We start from the raw sequence: 18935 nt of genomic DNA, 5'->3' as shown, positions 1-18935 counted from the left end.
GCAGCCCTCCATGCATCCACCCTTAGCCCTGCTATCTCTTTCGCCAGAGTATGAGATAATGGCTAAGCCTTCCAGCTCCACTGCTGTGCCTCCAATCTCTTCTCTTCCCTAGTCTCTCACCAGCATCTTCTCTCTTAATCCAGCCTCCTCCCATCAATTCTTCACCTGGCAACCCAGGCCTTCCTAAAACAAATCTGTCCTTAGGTCTATCACTGGCTCACTATCCTCTGCCAAATAAAGGCCTGACTGCCCTCTGGCCCCCATCCACCTTGCTGGCCTTTCCTCCTGATTCGTGGCATGTACCCAGCATGCCAGGCTCTTACACACCTCCATGCCTCTCTGCACAGGGGCTCCCACTGCCTAAGATGCTCCCCTCCAGAGCCCATCCATCTGTGGAGACCTTCCTCTTCTGAATCCCCGAGGTAACACCCACTCTTCTAGGCCTCCACTGTGCAGACTTGTAATCGGCCCTGGTTTAGGTCTGCAGCCTGTCCATCTTTCCTTCCAGACCAGGCTGTGGGCTTCCTGAGGCTGTAGCACCCAATGCAGGGTCCAGGTAGCCATCTATCGGGTAACCCTGTGGCTGTAGGAAGGCACACCTCCCCTGGAGATCCTGTTTCCATCTCAGCTGGGGCAGGTAGGGAGGTGGTTAACCTCAGAAATAGGCATGTCTGATCACATAGCCCCTTTTCTCAAAACTCTCCAGAAGCTACCACCGCACGCTGAGGAAGACCCAAGTCAGAATCACTACTCATCATCCCTCTCACTTCACCTACTAACCCTACTTCTCATTCTGCACCAGCACCCCCTTCCCCCAACTCCCCTCCCTGCGGCTGGGCCCTGCCAATCCCCTCCATGGAGAGTGCTCTCCCTGCCCTCACCCCCCAACAGGCCCTGGCCACTTCCGGCCTCCTCCTTTGCTTGCATGCCTGTACACCCAGTTTGAAACTTTCCCCCGATAGCTCTTGCTAGCACCTGACAACCTCTTACAAAGTATATGTTTACCGTCTGTCTCTCCGCACTACCTGATCAGCTCCTGGAGAGCAAGGGTTTTATCTGCTTTTTATCTGCTTTCCCCACCACTGTATACCCAGCCACCACAATAGGCCTGAACACACAAGGAGCTTGGGAACACGTGTTAACTGGCTGAACAAACGAGTTAATGGAGTGATAAGGGGGCACTGCGGGGCGCTGGGTTTATCCACCATCCCAAACACTGAAGGGGCGGGGCTGCGGCCAGCTGAGGGGAGGGCGGGGCGGGGTGGTGCCGGCCGGGGAGGGGTGGAGCCGGGCCGGCCGGGTCCCGAGTAGGGCGGAACCCGAGGCGCGCCGGCGGGCGCGGGCCCGGAGGACTGAGGGAAGAGCACCCGCGCTGCCGGAAGTGGCCGCGCGTTTTTAGCCGCTGCGACCGTGGCGCGAGAGCCGAGGGGTCGCCATGGAGCAATGGGAGTCGGACGCCGACGCTGACGCCGACGATGCCATGGACGCGTTCCTGGAAAAGTTCCAGAACGAGACTTACAGTGGCGGCTTCCACGAGGACCAGTGGGAGGAGGTAGGCGGCCCGGGGCCCCGCACGTGTGTGTGTCGGGGGTGGGGGTGGGGGTGGGGGTGGTCGTCGCGACACCTGGGGCTCCCGGGCACGGAGACGCCTCCCTCATCCCCGGGCCTGGCGCTGCCAGCGGATAGGTGGTTTCCACTTGGGAATGATAGAAAATCGGCCTCGAGGTTTTGAGGGCCTTCTTCAGCTGTCAGTACATTTAGGCGCCAGACCCACCTGTGACTCTACCACTTACTGGCTCGGCTACTTAATGTCTCTGAGCCCGTGGCCTCGTTTGTAAAATTTCCTAAACTGTAGCCCACAGTCTCGTAGGCTTGCGGCGAAGATGAAGGGATATGGTGGGTACAGTGACGGGGACGCAAGAGCGCTCAATTAGCGGTGATTACCGCGGCCCTTGTAAAAACGCGAGAACCGAAAGAATCTTTAGAGGTCGTTACCCTGCGCTGTCATTTTACAGATGGGAAACTGAGGCCTGAATAGGGAGAGAGGTAGCTAATCCTGATTTGCAAATCATGATGAGGAAGAAAACTCTGACGTAGAGATACGGAATTGGATCTGCCCAGTGGAAAATCTTATTCCTACAGTTCGTTCTTGTCTTAATCTCCAGGAATTTGAAAAGGTCCCCCTATTTATGAGGAAAGCGCCATCCGAAATTGATCCCAACGAAAATCCTGATTTGGCTTGCCTCCAGTCAATTATTTTTGATGAAGAACGATCTCCAGAAGGTATCTGACATGAGTCTAATATTTGTTTTGTGTCTCCGTTGAATTCAGGTAAAGAGCGAGTCAGAAAGGTTCTCATTGATAACAAGTAGTTAACCTGGTCTAACTTGTCACTATTTATTCCATGCATACCCCCCCTTTTTTTTAAATTTTTGATACGTACTAAATGCTAGGCATTGGGAAATACAGGGGTGAGTGAGATGGCCCTCGAGGGTTATGCTCCTGTAGATGGCCAGATTGTCCCAGGTGTATCTGGTAAGTGCCAACACATAGCTATATACTATGTGTTGCTGGAACACTGAAGGGGGGAGGTAGGAATGGGCTCACAATGGATTGGAAATTTGAACTGATTCTTAACGATTTTGTAGGCTCTTACTAGGGTGAGGAGGGGAATTTGCACTCCTGGGATTAAAACATAAGCAAAAACAAAAGTAGAATTTCCCCCCATTTCTTCAATAATTAAAAAAAAGTCCATTCTTCAAGAGGTAGGATAAGTATACTTTTTTTGTAAGTACCTAATCTACCTCGTAAGATATTTGGAATTGACTGTAGCATTAAGTATGCATGACTTATGTATCTCCATGTTGATAGCCAGTTTTATAGCATTAATTTTTGAGTTTTCTTTTTCTATTGGTTTCTTCTATTTGATTTATCATATGTTACATTATTGTATGGTTTGGAATCTATTTTTGATGAGCCTTTAAAAAAACAGGAAATAGTGATTATTTATTCTCTTCTTTGCAGAACAGGCCAAGACCTACAAGAATGAGGGCAATGATTACTTTAAAGAAAAAGACTATAAAAAAGCTGTGATTTCGTACTCTGAAGGATTAAAGAAGAAATGCACAGACCCTGATTTGAATGCTGTCCTTTATACCAACCGGGCAGCAGCACAGTACTATCTTGGTAATTTATTCTATTATTTAGTGCTTTCTAAAGAATTAACTTATGGTAAAAGCCATTATGCTGGCTAGTACAGAGTTTGAGAGTGTCGGAGGCAGAGCTGCTTATCTCAGAAAGCCAGGCAAGTTTAACTGAACTCCGATCTTCCAGGTGGACTTGGTGAAAAGGGAAACCAGATAGATTGTATAATTCTTACTATCTGTTTTAATTTTTTTTTAAAGCTTATTCATTTTTGAGAGACAGAGAGTGAATGGGGGAGGGGCAGTGAGAGAGGGAGACACAGAATCGGAAGCAAGCTCCAGGCTCTGAGCTGTCAGCACAGAGCCCGATGCATGTCTCGAACCCACAAGTAGTGAGATCGTGACCTGAGTTAAAGTCGGACACTTAATCGACTGAGCCACCCAAGCGCCCCATCTTACTATCTCAACCAAACAAGTGACCTGCCTAAATAAATGAGTTGGTATGATCTTTGTTTTATTCCAAATGCTTCTCTCTCAAAAAAAAAAAAAAAAAAAAAAAATGTGTTTTTGTTTTTGGCCTTTTATCCTATTCTTAAGGATGCTAGAAGGATTCAAGAAATAGAGAATTTTTTAAGTGACAGAACTATATAAATCAAAGGGAGAATTTTTCAAAGAGCATTCTGTGGGACCTTTGATGTGACAAATACTCTTTAGCCAAGGAAATTTGGAACTTGCTGCTGCTTTGTTGCAGATTTGCAGTTCACATTACTATGTTCAGGATGCTGGGATGACCTACAGCAAAGAACCCTACCTTACGATTCTTATGTTTTTGGAAGCTCCTTTTCAAGTAATGCTTATTACCATGCAGGACTGTTGAGCAGATGTGACTTTGGGAAACACTGGTTATTCGGTAACATGATTGCTGGTGACTAGTCTTGGTCACGTTAGACCCATGTTTCTTATCACAGAGTTGAAAGACGACCTGGGGCCTTGGGCATTTCTGAGGGACTGGTAGAGCATAAGCCTTGCAGTCTAGCTGGGATGAGTCAGCTGGGACCATTTGAGCAGTTTCTCCCCAATCATAGTCTGCTCCAACTGTTGTCTCCTTTAGTGTGTTTCATTATACAATCCTAAATAGTAAAAGTGGTATAGAACTTAAGAGATTATTTGGGCCAACCAACCCCTCGTTTTACATAGACCCAGAGAGGGACCCTCTGGTTGGTGTCAGAACCAGGACTTGAAACCCATTTTTCTAACTTCTGGAGGAATACATTTTCTTCCTTCAACAGACAAACGTGAGTTCTTGTTCTGTGCTAGGCATGGGCATTGCAGAGATGGGTAAGACCTGGCCTTTCCCTGAGGAGTTTCATTCCTTAGTCAATAAATACACATAAAGCATTTACTGTGTGCTATGCATTTCACTGTGATCAATAGCTACATAGTTCTTTGGGCAACTTTAAGACTGTCCTGTATAGGGCCAATAAGACCAGAAGAAGCACCTTACAAGAAGAAAACCGTGTGTGTGTGTGATGCCAGAGGAGTAGAGGCATGATAATCCCTGCTGTTCCTTAAATGATACCTCACTGGTACAGCTCACAGAGCACTTCCACATTTGTCATCCCTCTTGACCTCATAGCAACCATGTAACGTAGGTGAGCTTGACTGCTTTTTCCCTAGTCAGAGTAAGAAGTTGTCGTAAAATACAGTAAATGTAGTAGAATGAATTGTGTAAGGGTACACAGTGCTAGGATTAGTATGCAGAATCAGGTTTGATTGAAAGCGCACTAAATGGAAGACCCCTTTACCCACACTTCCAGAAGTACCTGGTGCTGTCAGTTCCTTAGTCCTGAGTACTTTTAGGTTCTGCAGTACCACTCACTAGCTTTGGGGCTTTCCCTTTGCTGGCTTAGAATTCAGTTTTCTTAGGCCTGATTAGTCATTTAGCCCTTGTCCCTTTGTTTTCCGGCTTTACAATGTGTTCTGTATTCTTACTCTTTTTGTCTCTGTGGGTTTATGGCATTTTTGGGGGAAAGGGGAAAAGTAGTGGAGGTTGAGTTAAATCCTTATCTACCTTATCTAAAGGTTCAATCTACCACCTTTAACCAGAAGTCTTTGGATCTCTTATATATATATTTTTTTGTGTGTGTGTGTGTGTGTAGTTAATATGCTGTTCTTCCAATATTGTATTCCGTTCTTTTCACTTAATTTTATAACATATAAACAGTTTTACCTGTCATTAAAATTATTTGTGAATATTATTTTAATAGCTACATAAAGTTGCATCATTTGGACACACCAGTGTTTACACTTTTGGCTTCACTGTTTGCTATTATTAAATATACAGCTGCTTTTAGGTGTTTTAAAATAATGCAATAATGAACACAGTGGTAAAGTTTTCCACTAATTCTGATTCATCTTAAGGCTAAAGCAGGATTTGGCAGACTATGGCTCACATGCCACATCTGGATCCTTGGCCTCTTATGAGCTAAAAATGTTTTTTATATTTTAAAGAATTATAAAACAAGCAAAGACGAATATGTAACAGATCGTATTTGGCCTAAAATATTTACTATATCTATATGGCCCTTCAGAAGAGGGTCAGAAAAATTTTGCTGACCCCTGTGCTAGAATTTTTAGAAGTGAAAATAATAGGTAGATACCAAATTGTTAAGTAAACTAGAAAGTGAAAATCTACTTCATGCCCTCCTAGTTTGGATAACCAGTGTGTGTGTGATTACAGACCGTTTTTTTTTTTTTTAAATACATTTATAAATACATATGTGTGTGTACATATGCCTATATATTTAGATTGGTTAGTTTTACAAAGTCATATTTGCATTTTATACATTGACATGATACACATAGAACAACCACTTAAAACTACGTAGCACAGGCATCCTATCATGTGCAGATCCTTTCACGTGCAGATCTATCTTACTCTTTTTTTTAATGGCTGCATACTGTATAATAATATGGATTAACCATAGTTGGTTTCCCAAATTTTTATTTAAATTCTAGTTAGTTAACATATAATGTAATATGGGTTTCAAGAGTAGAATTTATTGGTTCATCACTTAGAATACCCAGTGCTCAACGCAAGTGCCCTCCTTAATGCCCATCACCCTTTTAGCCCATCCCCCCACTCACTTTCCCTCCAACAACCTTCAGTTTGTTCTCTATATATAGTTAAGAGTCTCTTATGGTTTGTTTCCATCTCTTTTTTTTTTCCCTTCCCCCATGTTCATCTGTTTTGTTTCTTAAATTCCACATGTGAATGAAATCTCATGGATTTGTCTTCCTCTGCCTGACTTATTTCCCTTAACGTAATGCATTCTAGCTCCATCCACATTGTTGCAAATGGCAACATTTTATTCCTTTTAAAAAAATTTTTTTTATGTTTATTTATTTTTGAAAGAGACAGAGCACAAGCAGGGGAGGGGCAGAGAGAGAGGGAGACACAGAATCTGAAGAAGGCTCCAGGCTCTAAGCTGTCAGCACAGAACCCGATGTGGGGGTCGAACCTATGAACGATAGGATCGTGACCTGAGCTGAAGTCGGACACTTAACCGACTGAGCCACCCAGGCGCCCCAACATTTTATTCTTTTCGATGGCTGAGTAATATCTGTGTGTGTGTGTGTGTCTTTATCCATTCATTAGTCATTGGACACTTGGGCTCTTTGCATAGTCTGGCTATTATTGATAATGCTCTTATAAACATTAGGGTGCATGTGTCCCTTCACATCTGTATTTTTGTATCCTTTGGATAAATACCAAGTAGTGCAATTGCTAGGTTGTAGGGTAGTTCTATTTTTAACTTTTTGAGGAATCTCCATACTATTTTCCAGAGTGGCTGCACCAGTTTGCATTCCCACCAACAGTGCAAACCCTTTCTCCACATCCTCACCAATATCTGTTGTTTCCTGAGTTGTTAATTTTAGCCATTCTGACAGTGGTGACATGGTATCTCCTAGTGGTTTTGATTTGTGTTTCCCTGGTGATGTGATGTTGAGCATCTTTTCATGTGTCTGTTAGCCATCTGGGTGTCTTCTTTGGAAAAGTGTCTATTCATTTCTTCTACTCATTTCTTAAGTGGATTATTTGTTTTTTGGCTGCTGAGTTTGTAAGTTCTTTATAGAATTTTGGATACTAACCCTGTATCTGATATATCATTTGCAAATATCTTCTCCCATTCCATAGGCTGCCTTTTAGTATTGTTGACTGTTTCTTTCGCTTTCCAGAAACTTTTTATCTTGATGAAGTCGCAATAGTTCCTATTTGCTTTTGAGACGTATCTAGTCAGAAGTTGCCCTAGCTGAAGTCAGAGAGGTTGTTGCCTGTTTTCCCCTCTAGGATTTTGATGGTTTCCTGTCTCATATTCAGATCTTTCTTCCATTTTGAGTTTGTATGTATGGTGTAAGAAAGTGGTCCAGTTTCATTCTTCTGCATGTTGCTGTCCAGTTTTCCCAACACCGTTTGTTGAAGAGACTGTCTTTTTTCCATTGGATATTCTTTCCTGCTTTGTCAAAGATTAGTTGACCATATATTTGTGGGCATAACCATAGTTTATTTAGTCATTACCATATCGAGGATAGTTAGGGTATCACCAGCATTTCACAATTAAAAGTAATACTGCAGTTAACATGCGTTTACATTTATCCTTGCACATTTGTCCAAGTATTGTTTTTTAATGTTTTTATTTTTGAGAGGGAGCGGAGGGGCAGAGACAGAATCTCAAGCAGGCTCTGTGCTGTCAGTGAAGAGCCCAGTGCTTAATCCCACAAACTGTGAGATTGTGACCTGAGGCGGAATCAAGAGTTGATGCACACTTAACTGACTGAGCCACCCAGGTGCCCCTGCCCAAGTATTTTTAAGGATAAATTCCCAGAAGAATATTGTTGGGTGAGAGTATACACCCAAAGTACATGCTAATTTGCTCTCTAATTTATCCTTACACGAGTGCCCTTTTTCCATGTCTTCACCGATACGGGATATTATCTGTCTTTAATTTTTACCAGTTCCATGTTAATTTCAATTTCTTCAGTCATTGGTGATGTTGAGTATCTTTTCATGGGCTTGTTAGCCATTTAGTTGTTCTGTGGGCTTCCAGTGTTAGAAATATTGCTAAGACTCTTGATGACCTCAACTATATTTTTTTCTAAAAACCATTGCTCTTTTTTATATTCCTCCAAGACTGTATAAGAGTGCGTCTCTACACACAAATTTTTGCAAATATTCTGATCTCAATCTTGTTTTCTCTTTTACTAAATGGTGACTATTAGGCAATTTTCGTTCTGCTCTCAATGATGTGACAGCTGCCAAAAAGCTAAAACCCTGCCACCTCAAAGCAATAATAAGAGGTAAGTATCATAGAACCACAGTATGATTGTCATCATGGAAAAGTTGGCACTTACTGCACCAAGAGTTGAGGAATTTTAAGCTTTAATATTAAGAGTCTAATATACTAATGAAGTCACCTTATTTTTGCATTCTTGATATTAAGTTCCTGGTTATTATCAATAGCAGCATGCCATTTTTAAAAGAATTTTCCAGAGAATAATATAACCCTTTATGGTTTAAGAATTTGTAGAGAAATTGAAACTCCTCATTTTAAATTAATAATAAAATTAATTAAAATAAAGCAGTTCCAGAAGCTGCATTCTAATTTTTTTTCCAAATTAGCTGATTGAAAGGTGAGATTTTCAAATGCCATGTTAATTAAAAGGTAAGTTATTGGACCTTTGCTGAGAACTCTTGATGCTGAGATGTTCCCAGATTATATTTTCTTTTGTGGTCTGACCTTTCTATGTAATAATAGTGCTATATTACTTTTATATTTTACCTTTTGTTTGAGAAGCTCAAAGGTGCTTTGTAAACTTTAATTTATTCATCACATATTAATCTTCCCTATATCCCCATGGACCAACTGCTTTATCATAAGCCAAATGCTTTATCAAAGTTCTGCCTCTTTAGATATGCGTAGTTAGGGGGTGGTAGGTAGATGCGTGTTCCTCAGCTGTAGGGAAAGAAGGTACTGTTCAAAGATTAGCAAGTAAATTCACTCTAGTCCTGTGGAATTGGCTCCAAGCTGGAGTCTAATCCTTGACTGAATTCAGTTTTACCTCAGCATGTGACCATGGCAAGACATACACTCTAAGTATCAGTTTGCCTATCTCTGGAAGATGAGGTTAGATTCTGTGGACATCAAAGCCCTTACAGTTCTGATATTTTGAAATTCTGTGGAAAGTCTAAAGGGGCTAACTGGAGAAGAACAAACATGGTGAGAGGAGAGGCAGCTGCCTTTGGGCACCGTTTTAGGAGAGATCAGTGTCTTCAGTCTTGCCACTGCTTTGATGAATGGCTAATGTCAATTCTGCTTTCTGTCTCCGTTTAAAATATCATCTGAGATGGGCTTTACTCTGATTTGCAGATGAGGAACCTGAAGCTCGGAGGTGCTCAGTACTTTGTCTAATGTCTAGTTGGTAAATGACAGAGCCAGATTTCTAGCCCATATCTGTCTGATTCCAAAGTCTATGCTCTTTGCCATTAAGCTGTAGCTTTCCCTACTTTAAAAGCCCTTAATACCAGGAATGCTTACAGGAGTTTTGAGCTGAATGGGCCCTAGAGATCTTTCTGATCTAAGATACACAAAATATTCTTCCTTGTCTGGAGAATGCAGTACAAGGGGCTTTAATCATGTTTTCCCTTCAGAATGCTGGCTGGTGGAGGTGGGGGTTCTTGTTTAAGGAGGCCTCTTTCCATGCATATTGTCCACGTATATTAAGGGTTCTGGGTTCTACAGGTGCCCTATGCCATTTGGAACTGAAAAATTTTGCTGAGGCTGTGAACTGGTGTGATGAAGGGTTGCAGATAGATGCCAGAGAGAAGAAGCTTCTGGAAATGAGGGCTAAAGCAGACAAACTGAAGGTAGGTGGCAGAATCAGTAGCCAGTTGGCATTTGTTACTTTGCATTAATTATTTAGTAATTCCCAGATTGTATCTTTTGGGTTGTTGTAAACTTTTTCTTACTTTTTTTTAAATGTTTATATTTTTTTGAGAGAGAGTGTATGTGCATGCAAGTGTGCATGAGCAGGGGAGATGTAGAGAGAGAGGGAAAGAGAGAATCCCAAGCAGTCTCCTTGCTGTCAGTGCAGAGCCCAACATGGGTCTTGAACTCCTGAACTTCAAGATCATGACCTGAGCTGAAATCAAGAGTTGGATGCTTAACTGACTGAGCCACCCAGGCACCTCAACTTTTCTTCTTTAAAAACAAAACCCAGGGCGCCTGGGTGGCTCAGTCGGCTAAGCATCCGACTTTGGCTCAGGTCATGAGCTCGTGGTTTGTGAGTTCGAGCCCCACATGGGGCTCTGTACTGAGAGTTCAGAGCCTGGAGCCTGCTTCAGATTCTGTGTCTCCGTCTCTCTCTGCCTCTCCGCTTGCGCTCTGTCTCTCTGTCAAAAATAAATACACATACAAAAACAAAAACCAAACCCAGAACTATTCCCTATCTTTGGAACTCTGGAGAACACAAATAAGTTTATTGTTTATAGTTATAATGTGTTCATAGTTATAATGTGACAGAGGCAAGCAAGAATATATAGTATATAGAGTAGTAGTATCTAACTCTGCCCTGGGTGAGAGCAGGGCAGCAATGGGGATGGCAGAGAAGACTAGCTGAAAGAGGTGATGCTTCTGTCTAATGTCTTGAAGATTGAGCAAAAGTTTACTCAGCTGGAGGGTGGGGTGTGGGGAGTGGAGAGCATTCCAGACAAGAGAGAGCATAACTACGGGCAAGTTCTTGATATTTCTGAAACTCAATCCCCTCTTTGAAAATTGTGGACATAACATATGCCTCAGGTTTTTATGAGGGTTGAATGAGAATATGTGTGTGTTAGTACATTCTTGACTTATAAGGAGTTGATAAGTTTGTGGCTATTATGATTTGAATAAATAAGAAATGGCATAAGACTGCCATAATGTAGTCTGCACACTGTGTAAAGCTCTTGAAAGAGCTTTTGTTGAACATTAAACAAAACCTTAAGCTTCTGCAGTGTTGTATAACTCCCAGCTTTAAGACACCTATAACTTGCTGATGAAATGCTATTTCTGGCACATAGTAGCAACAGTGATGATAAAACAGTAATACTGGCAAAATACCATCAGTATGAAAAATAATGTCCAGCATTTAGATAGCATTTACTGGGTGTATCTTCCAGGTGCTATTTAAATATTTTTACTTAAATGAATTCATTTAAACCACACAACAACCCTACAAGGTAGGAACTATTCTGATTCACTTTTGTAGCTAAAGCATAGAGATTAGGAACCTGCCTAAGTCACGTAGCTGTGGTGAAGCTGGGCGTCAGAGTCAGGCAGTCTGGGTCTAGAGTCCACGTGCTTAGTCCCTATGCGTCACTGCCTCGCATGTCTATTAATACAAAGCCGGAACTGGACTTCAAGTCTCCTGATTACTGTTCTAGGTCTGTCTGCACTGCTTATACTATGGAGGGGGAATTCTCAGTGCTATGGGAGCCTTCAGCTGGCCCTACAAAGGGGTAGGTTTTAGTCAGAGGTCATTCTGGACATATAAAATGATAGAAAAAGTAGATATCTGTTGACTCACATGGCTCAGTGACAGAATTCTGAACCTAGGTAACTGAGAGAATGTCTCGCAGGCTACTGTGTAAGGCCATAGCCAAGCTAATCCACAAAAACCCATAGTGGACCTAAATGAAAGCTGTAGGTTCTGTAGCACAGGCACAGTTAAAGGAAGATTTCAGGGCTCCAAAGCCTGATATTGGGTATAGGTAACACTGCTTGCTGAGTATCAGGATTATTTTATATCTGAGTATAAACTAATTCTGGATTCCTATGTGCTTGGTGTGTGTACGCAACAGACCTCATACGGTGATGGTAAAATCAGACAAAACAGCCATCAATACCATCTGGTATTTATTACCAGAAATAAAGTATGGAATTTTTTAAATGATAAAAGCTTATCAAGAACATTTAACAATTCTAAATATGTATGTAAAGTAAGAAGAGCACTTCAAGATGCATGAAGCAAAAAAATTGATAAAGGAGACAAATCTACAAATAGGTGTAGATGTCAACATCACTCAGTAATTGATAGAACAAGTAGATAAATTGGCAAAGAGAAGTGACATCAGCAAAAATGGCCAAATAAAGACCTGCTAAAATTCTTTACTTGATAAAATGTATGGAAAACTGGCAAAATGGTCCGTCAACTTTTTCAGAACTCTGAAATGAGCCAAAGGCTTGCAGCAATCAGGGAGTGTTGATTCAGGAAAAGTGTCTGAACCTCCAATAAGCAGAGCAAGATTTGTGACATTTTTACTTACCCTGTTCCCATCTCCTATTCCCTGTTTCCATTTCCCTACTACCACAGTAGCCTTGAAAGAATCATGGTGAAAATGAGCAGCCTGGCAGCCACCAGAGGAGGCAGATAGGATTAGAGCCCTTTCAAAGCCCCATTCCTAAAGAATTGTCATTATTTGACCATCTGGGTGGTTTCCAAGAAGACCCCACTCACCAGGCTGATTTAATTTAACTCATCTTCGAGCTATCCCAGTATGAAAAGCTTTTGGGGTCGGGGGAGCTGGGTGGGAAGAAGGGGTGTGTCGGAAGTAATTAGAAGGAATTAGTTAAGATTGCCACTGCCTGAGATAGTGCATAACAGGGCAAACAGTAGGCTTACCAGAATACTTAAAAGGAAAGGCTGGGAAATGAGATTCTGCAGGGGCTTTGAAAAGCTCCAACATATTCCTGAAGATCTACAAGGTCACATGTGTGTCCAGGGCTATGCATGTGCTCAGGAAAGATCTAAGAAGGCCCTTAGCTTTTACCTCTGGCTGACTTGGAGGCTCTGTGAAAGCTGTGAGGAAGGCTAAGGCCGCATTGTAAACAGTGGGTGAGTGTTGAAGGTGTGCCACAATATGCACAGAGAGCCCTCCAGCAAAGAGTGGGAGACTTTTTGGCTTCAGGCGTTTACGGAAATCCGTCCAATCATTAGTTGACCACTAAACTAACTATTCAGGGACTTTCATGTCAACATAAAACAGAATACACGCTTTATAGAATTAGTTCAGGAAAGTAATTAAAACAATAGGAGAAGCAATGTCAAAAACTGGAGGGGAAAGAGAGAGGAGAATGCAATTTCCAGAGTTGCCATATTGTATTATTTTAAATGTCTGGTTTTCAATACAAAATTACAAGACATGCAAAGAAATAAGAAAGTATGATCCATACACAGGAAAAAAATCAATAGGAAATGTCCCTGAGGAAGCCCAGACATGAGACTTATAAAGACTTTAAACCAGCTCTTTCCAGTATGTTCTAGAACAAAAGAAAGAACTAAAGAATTAAAAAAAAAAAATGGGAACAATGTCTTACCAAATAGAGACTATCAATAAATTATAAAAAAGAATCAAATAGAAATTCTGTAGTTGAAAAGTATAACTGAAATGAAAAGTTCACTAAAGGGCTTAACAGCAGAACTGTGAAGATAGGTCAGTTGTGATTACCCAGCATGAGGAACAGAAAGAAGAATAAAGAAACATGAAGAGAGACTGAGCGGCTTGTTGGATGCCATCAAGTATATCATCATAGACATGGGAGTCCCAGGACAGGAGAAAGAAAAAGAGACAAAAGAGTACTTGAAGAGATAAAGCCAAAACTTCCCAGATTTGATAAAAACCAGTTATCTACCCTTCTAAGAAGCTTAACAAACTCCAAGTAGGATCAACTTAAAGAAATCTGTACCTGGACATATCATAATCAAACTGCTGAAAATCAAACACAAGAATGTTAAAAGCATCAAGGGAGAAGTGACTCTTCACGTATAAGAGAGCCTCAATAAAAGTAACAGCTGATTTCTCATCAGAAGCCATGGAAGCCAAAGGGTTCCATGGATTGTCATTCAAAGTGCTGAAAGAAAGACTATCAACTAAGAACTCTATATCCAGCAAACCTATCCTTCAAAAAAGAAGGAACACTCTTGATTTACAAATGATACAATCTTATATATAAAAAATCCTAAGGAATCCACTAAAAATCTATTAGAACTAATAAATTAGTTTAGCAATTTGGTGAACTGTTGGTGAACATTCCAAATATGAAATTAAGAAAGCAATTCCATCTACGATAGCGTCAGAAAGAATAAAATATTTAGGAATAAATTTAAAGTAGCATAAAACTTATCTGAAAATATAAAACATTGTTTAAAGAAATTAAATATAAGAAAATAGGAAGACATTCATAAATCAGATTTTTTAAAAATTTTTTTGTTTATTTTTGAGAGAGAAGCGTGTGAGAGTGGGAGGGACAGAGAGAGAGGGAGACACAGAATCCGAAGCAGGCTCCAGGCTCTGAGCTGTAGGCACAGAGCCTGATGCGGAGCTCAAACTCAGCTAACCGTGAGATCATGACCTAAGCGGCAGTCAGATGCTTAACCGACTGAGCCACCCAGGCGCCCCTGAATCATCTTAATATTGTTAAGACGACAGTGCTCCCCAAATTGGTGTATAGATTCAACCCAGTGTGTATCAAATTTCTAACTGGCTGCTTTGCAGAATATTGACAGACTGATTCTGATATTCATATGTAAATTCGAGGTACCCAGAATAGCCAAAAACAATCCTAAAAAGCATTAAGTTAGAGCACTGACACTTCCCAATTTCAAATCTTACTAAAATTTCAAATCTTACTACTGTGGTAATCAAGACATTGTGGTACTGGCAGAAGGACAGACCTATAGGTGTAACAGAATTGAGAGCTCAGAAGTAAACCCTCACATTCATGGACAGTTAATGTTCATCAAGGGTACCTAAACTATTCAATGGGGAAGGAACAGTCTTGTCAATAAACGATGCTGGAACAACTGTATATCCCCATGCAAAGCATGAATTTGGACTCCTACCTCATTTCGTATGCAACATGGATCAAAGACCTAAATGGAAGAGCAAAGCTACAAAACTTTTTTTTTTTTTTTTTTTTTTTTTTAGAGAGGGCATGGGGAAGGGATGGGAGGTGGGGGACGGGGAGGTGGGAGAGAATCTCAAGGAGGCTTGGAGCTGTCAGCACTGAGCCTGATGTGGGGCTCAGTCTCATGAACTGAGAGATCACAACCTAGCTGAAATCAGGAGTCAGACACTTAACCAACTGAGCCACCCAGGCACCCCAAAGCTATAGAACTCTTAAAATGTTGGCATTAATCTTCATGACCTTGGATTAGGCAATGGTTTCTTAGATATGACACAAAAAGCACAAGAAACAACAAAACAGATAAACTGGACGTCATCAAAGGTAAAAACTATTGTGCTTCAGAGGCCACCATTGAGAAAGTGAAAAGACAACCCACAGAATGGGAGAATATTTGTAAATCATGTATCTGTCAAGGGTTTTTTTTTTTTTTTAAGTTTTATCTGTTTTATTTTTGAGAGAGAGAGAGAGAGGGAGCAGGGGAAGGGCAGAGAAAGAGGGGGAGAGAGAGAATCCCAAGCAGCCTCCACACTGTCAGCACAGAGTCCGATGTGGTCTCAAACTTACGAACCATGAGATCATGACCTGAGCTGAAATGAAGATTTGGATCCTTAACCAACTGAGTCACCCAAGCGCCTCCTGTTAAGGGACATTATCTGGAATATATAAGGAACTCTTAACATCTCAACAATTAAAAGACAATCCAACTTTTTAAATGGGCAAAGGATCTGAACAGACATTTCTCCAAAGAGGGTACGTAATGGCCAAAAAGCATATGAAAGATGTTTAACATTGTTAATCATTAGGCAAATGTAAATCAAAACCACAATGAGATTCTATTTCACACTGGGATGGTTATCATTTTTTAATTAGCTAATCAATTTTGAGAGAGAGCACAAATGGGAGAGGGGAAGAGGGAGAGAGGGAGAGAATCCCAAGCAGGCTCCACACTGTCAGTGTGGAGCCCAGTGTGAGACTCAAACTCATGAACTACAAGATCATGACCTGGGCTGAAGTCAGACACTTAACTGACTGAGCCACCCAGGTACCCCTGGTTATGATTTTTTTTTTTTTTTAAGGAAAATAAATGTTGAGAAGTATGAGGAGAAACTGAAACCTTTGTGTGTTGTTGGTGAGAATGTAAAATGACAGCCATTATGGAAAACTGCTTGACAGTTCCTCAGAAAATTAACCACAAAATTAACATATGAACCAGCACTTGTATTCCTAGGCATATACCCAAAGAATTTGAAACAAATGTTAAAATAAATACTTGTACATGTGCCACAACACTCCATTGTATTCCTGTAAATCAGAGTAAAAACAACAGGGGACAACATCATCCTTAATCATTCTCTGATGTGGACCAGACACTGTGATTTGGTGTAGCTCAACTGTAAAGGCACTGAATTGGACATAGTTTTTAGTGGTATCAGTGGGGTGGGGTACACTGGATAGTGTAACCAAACTTCCTAACAGCAGAAAGGAGTTTTGCAGTTCTGTTGGCAGACTGGATTGGAGAAGGAATGGACAAGAGTTACCAGCCATTGTTAGTCTTTGTGGGGCTTTTGTGGGGAGGCTGAGGTATAGTTGGTACTATATTTTAGGTCAGAGGTCAGCAAACTGGCCAAATCCAGCCTTTGGCCTGTTCTTACACATTCTGTGAACTAAGGATGTTTTCACATTTTTAAAGAATTCTAAGCACCCAGACATGTGCTTTTAAAGTTTGTTTAATTAATTAGCTAATTGATTAATTTAGAGAGGGAGAGAGAGAATCCTAAGCAGGCTCCATACTATCAGTGCAGAGCCCAGTGTGGTGCTCGAACTCATGAACTGTGAGATATGACCTGAGCTGAAATCAAGGAGTCAGATGCTTAACTGAGCCAACCAGGCACCCCAGATGTGTGCTTGTGAAATGTTTATTGAACTGAATCAGGCCGCTGGTATTGCTTGACACAGGAGCCTGGGTTGGAGACATACCAAAGATCATAATTAAGAAGCAGGCTGGGGTAACAGAAGAGGAAGCAAGTTTCCTAAGATGATGGATCTCAATTTCATTTTTAGAGAACTGAACAGAGGGATATAAGAAAAGCAAAGATGAAAGAAAAGAAGGAGCAGAATCATAATAAGGCTTTACTCCAGGCCGTCAAGGTGAGTGCTCAAACGTCAGGCCCGTATGGTCTTGCTAAATCCACTGATCCTCAAGCTTATTGGGAACCTTTCTTGGGATGCTTTACCTGAACTTGTTCGTTTTCTTTCTGCTTTGGTGAAGCAGTGTGGTGAAGGGGCTCTGGAGTCCCATCCCCCGAGGTCAGTCAGCTCTCCTGCTTGTGTACATGTGTTGATCTCAGGTAACCTACACTGAATAGTTGCTATGGGTTAAGCAGTATTTAATCTTCACAGTAGCCTTTTGAGATAGATCTTCCATCTGCTGCTTTGCTAGATGATGATGTTCTCTCAGAGAGGTGAAGAAACCTTGCACAGCTGGTGTGTATCAGAGCCAGGTCCTTGCTTTGAGCCATTGCATCCTGAGAGAGTCTGAATTTTCAGGAAGCTGCTCCTTTATAACAAAAAGATTTGACCCTGTCCTTTCTTCCCCGCATTTTAAATGGATGTAGTCTGAGCCAAATCGTGTTTTCACCTGGATACCTAGCAAGGCACCTGTAGAGGTTTGGCTTGCTTGGTCTTCACAAGGGAGAGGATACCCGCCATGAGATTGTGGAGTAGACCCTTGGTTTCATTTTTTGTTGAGTTAGATTAGGCACCATTAAAGTTACTTACTTGGGGCACCTGGGTGGCTCAGTCTGTTGAGCGTCCCAACTTCGGCTCAGGTCATGGTCTCGTGGTTCGTGAGTTCGAGCCCCACGTCGGGCTCTGTGCTGACAGCTCAGAGCCTAGAGCCTGCTTCGAATTCTGTGTCTCCCTCTCTCTCTGCCCCTCCCCTACTCATGCTCTGTCTCTGTCTCTCAAAAATAAATAAATGTTAAAAAAAAAAATAAAGTTACTTACTGACTTTGAGACCCTCATACTAAGACGCACTCCACTAGTCCCTCCCCCACAACAAGCAATCTGCTAATACCTGTTAACAGAATGTAATACTCTAGATTCTCCAGCTAATCATCCGTAGTGAGGGATGTAGTCATATTCTAAAATAAAATGTAGAATATTGCAATGCCCAGACATTTGTATATAGACCTGATTTTGGCTCTCTCCTTCAGTCTGACCCTGCATCTTAAGCTTCAGTGTTCATAAGAATTGCTCTAACAGTTGTATACACAGAACCGTATTTTACCAATGGTTTAAAACTGGGGTCAGCAGACTGCAGCCAGTGGATCACATCCCTGCCTATTTGTTTATGTGTCACATATGGCGGTTTTCACACTACAGTGGCAGAGTTGAATAGTTAATTTCAACAGAGACCATTTCGCTCAGAAAGCCTAAAATATTTCTGTCTGATCCTTTAAGGAAAAGTTTGCCAACCCCTGATGTAGGAGATACTAAAAGTAACTTGGATCGCATGTAACTTTCCCTGCGTGTGCTAGCCTCCACACACATACATAAAGAGGCAACTCTTCTGTTCAGACCTTTGATTTATCTTTATTTCCACCAGACAGCCAAGATTAAGTCAGTGTGCATTATTTTTAGTATTCTATGTCCTAGCTAAACCAACACACTTACCATTTTTGTATATGCCCGCTCTTGATCTTTTCTGTGCCTTTACATATGCTGTTCCTTGGGGTAGAATGACCTTCTATCCTCCCCACAGCCCCTGCCCAACTTCTCTTCCTTTCAT

General features: G+C 41.6%; 1 protein-coding gene across 1 annotated transcript in view; it reads left to right on the top strand.

Moving 5' to 3' along the window:
- Window positions 1–1353: 1353 nt before the first annotated feature.
- Window positions 1354–18935, top strand: part of TTC4 (tetratricopeptide repeat domain 4) — a 29950-nt gene continuing 12368 nt past the window's right edge. Inside the window, exons 1-6 of the mRNA XM_058717306.1 lie at window positions 1354–1552; window positions 2166–2283; window positions 3025–3186; window positions 8424–8501; window positions 9944–10068; window positions 17207–17293. Coding sequence (XP_058573289.1) covers window positions 1436–1552; window positions 2166–2283; window positions 3025–3186; window positions 8424–8501; window positions 9944–10068; window positions 17207–17293 — 687 coding nt within the window. The 5' untranslated portion in view covers window positions 1354–1435. The remainder of the gene's footprint in view (window positions 1553–2165; window positions 2284–3024; window positions 3187–8423; window positions 8502–9943; window positions 10069–17206; window positions 17294–18935) is intronic.

This window comes from Neofelis nebulosa, chromosome 2 (genome assembly GCF_028018385.1).
Source record: "Neofelis nebulosa isolate mNeoNeb1 chromosome 2, mNeoNeb1.pri, whole genome shotgun sequence".
Taxonomy (NCBI): Eukaryota; Metazoa; Chordata; class Mammalia; order Carnivora; family Felidae; genus Neofelis; species Neofelis nebulosa.
The sequence above is the reverse complement of the archived record's forward strand: the minus strand, read 5'-3'. Positions and strand labels throughout refer to the sequence as shown.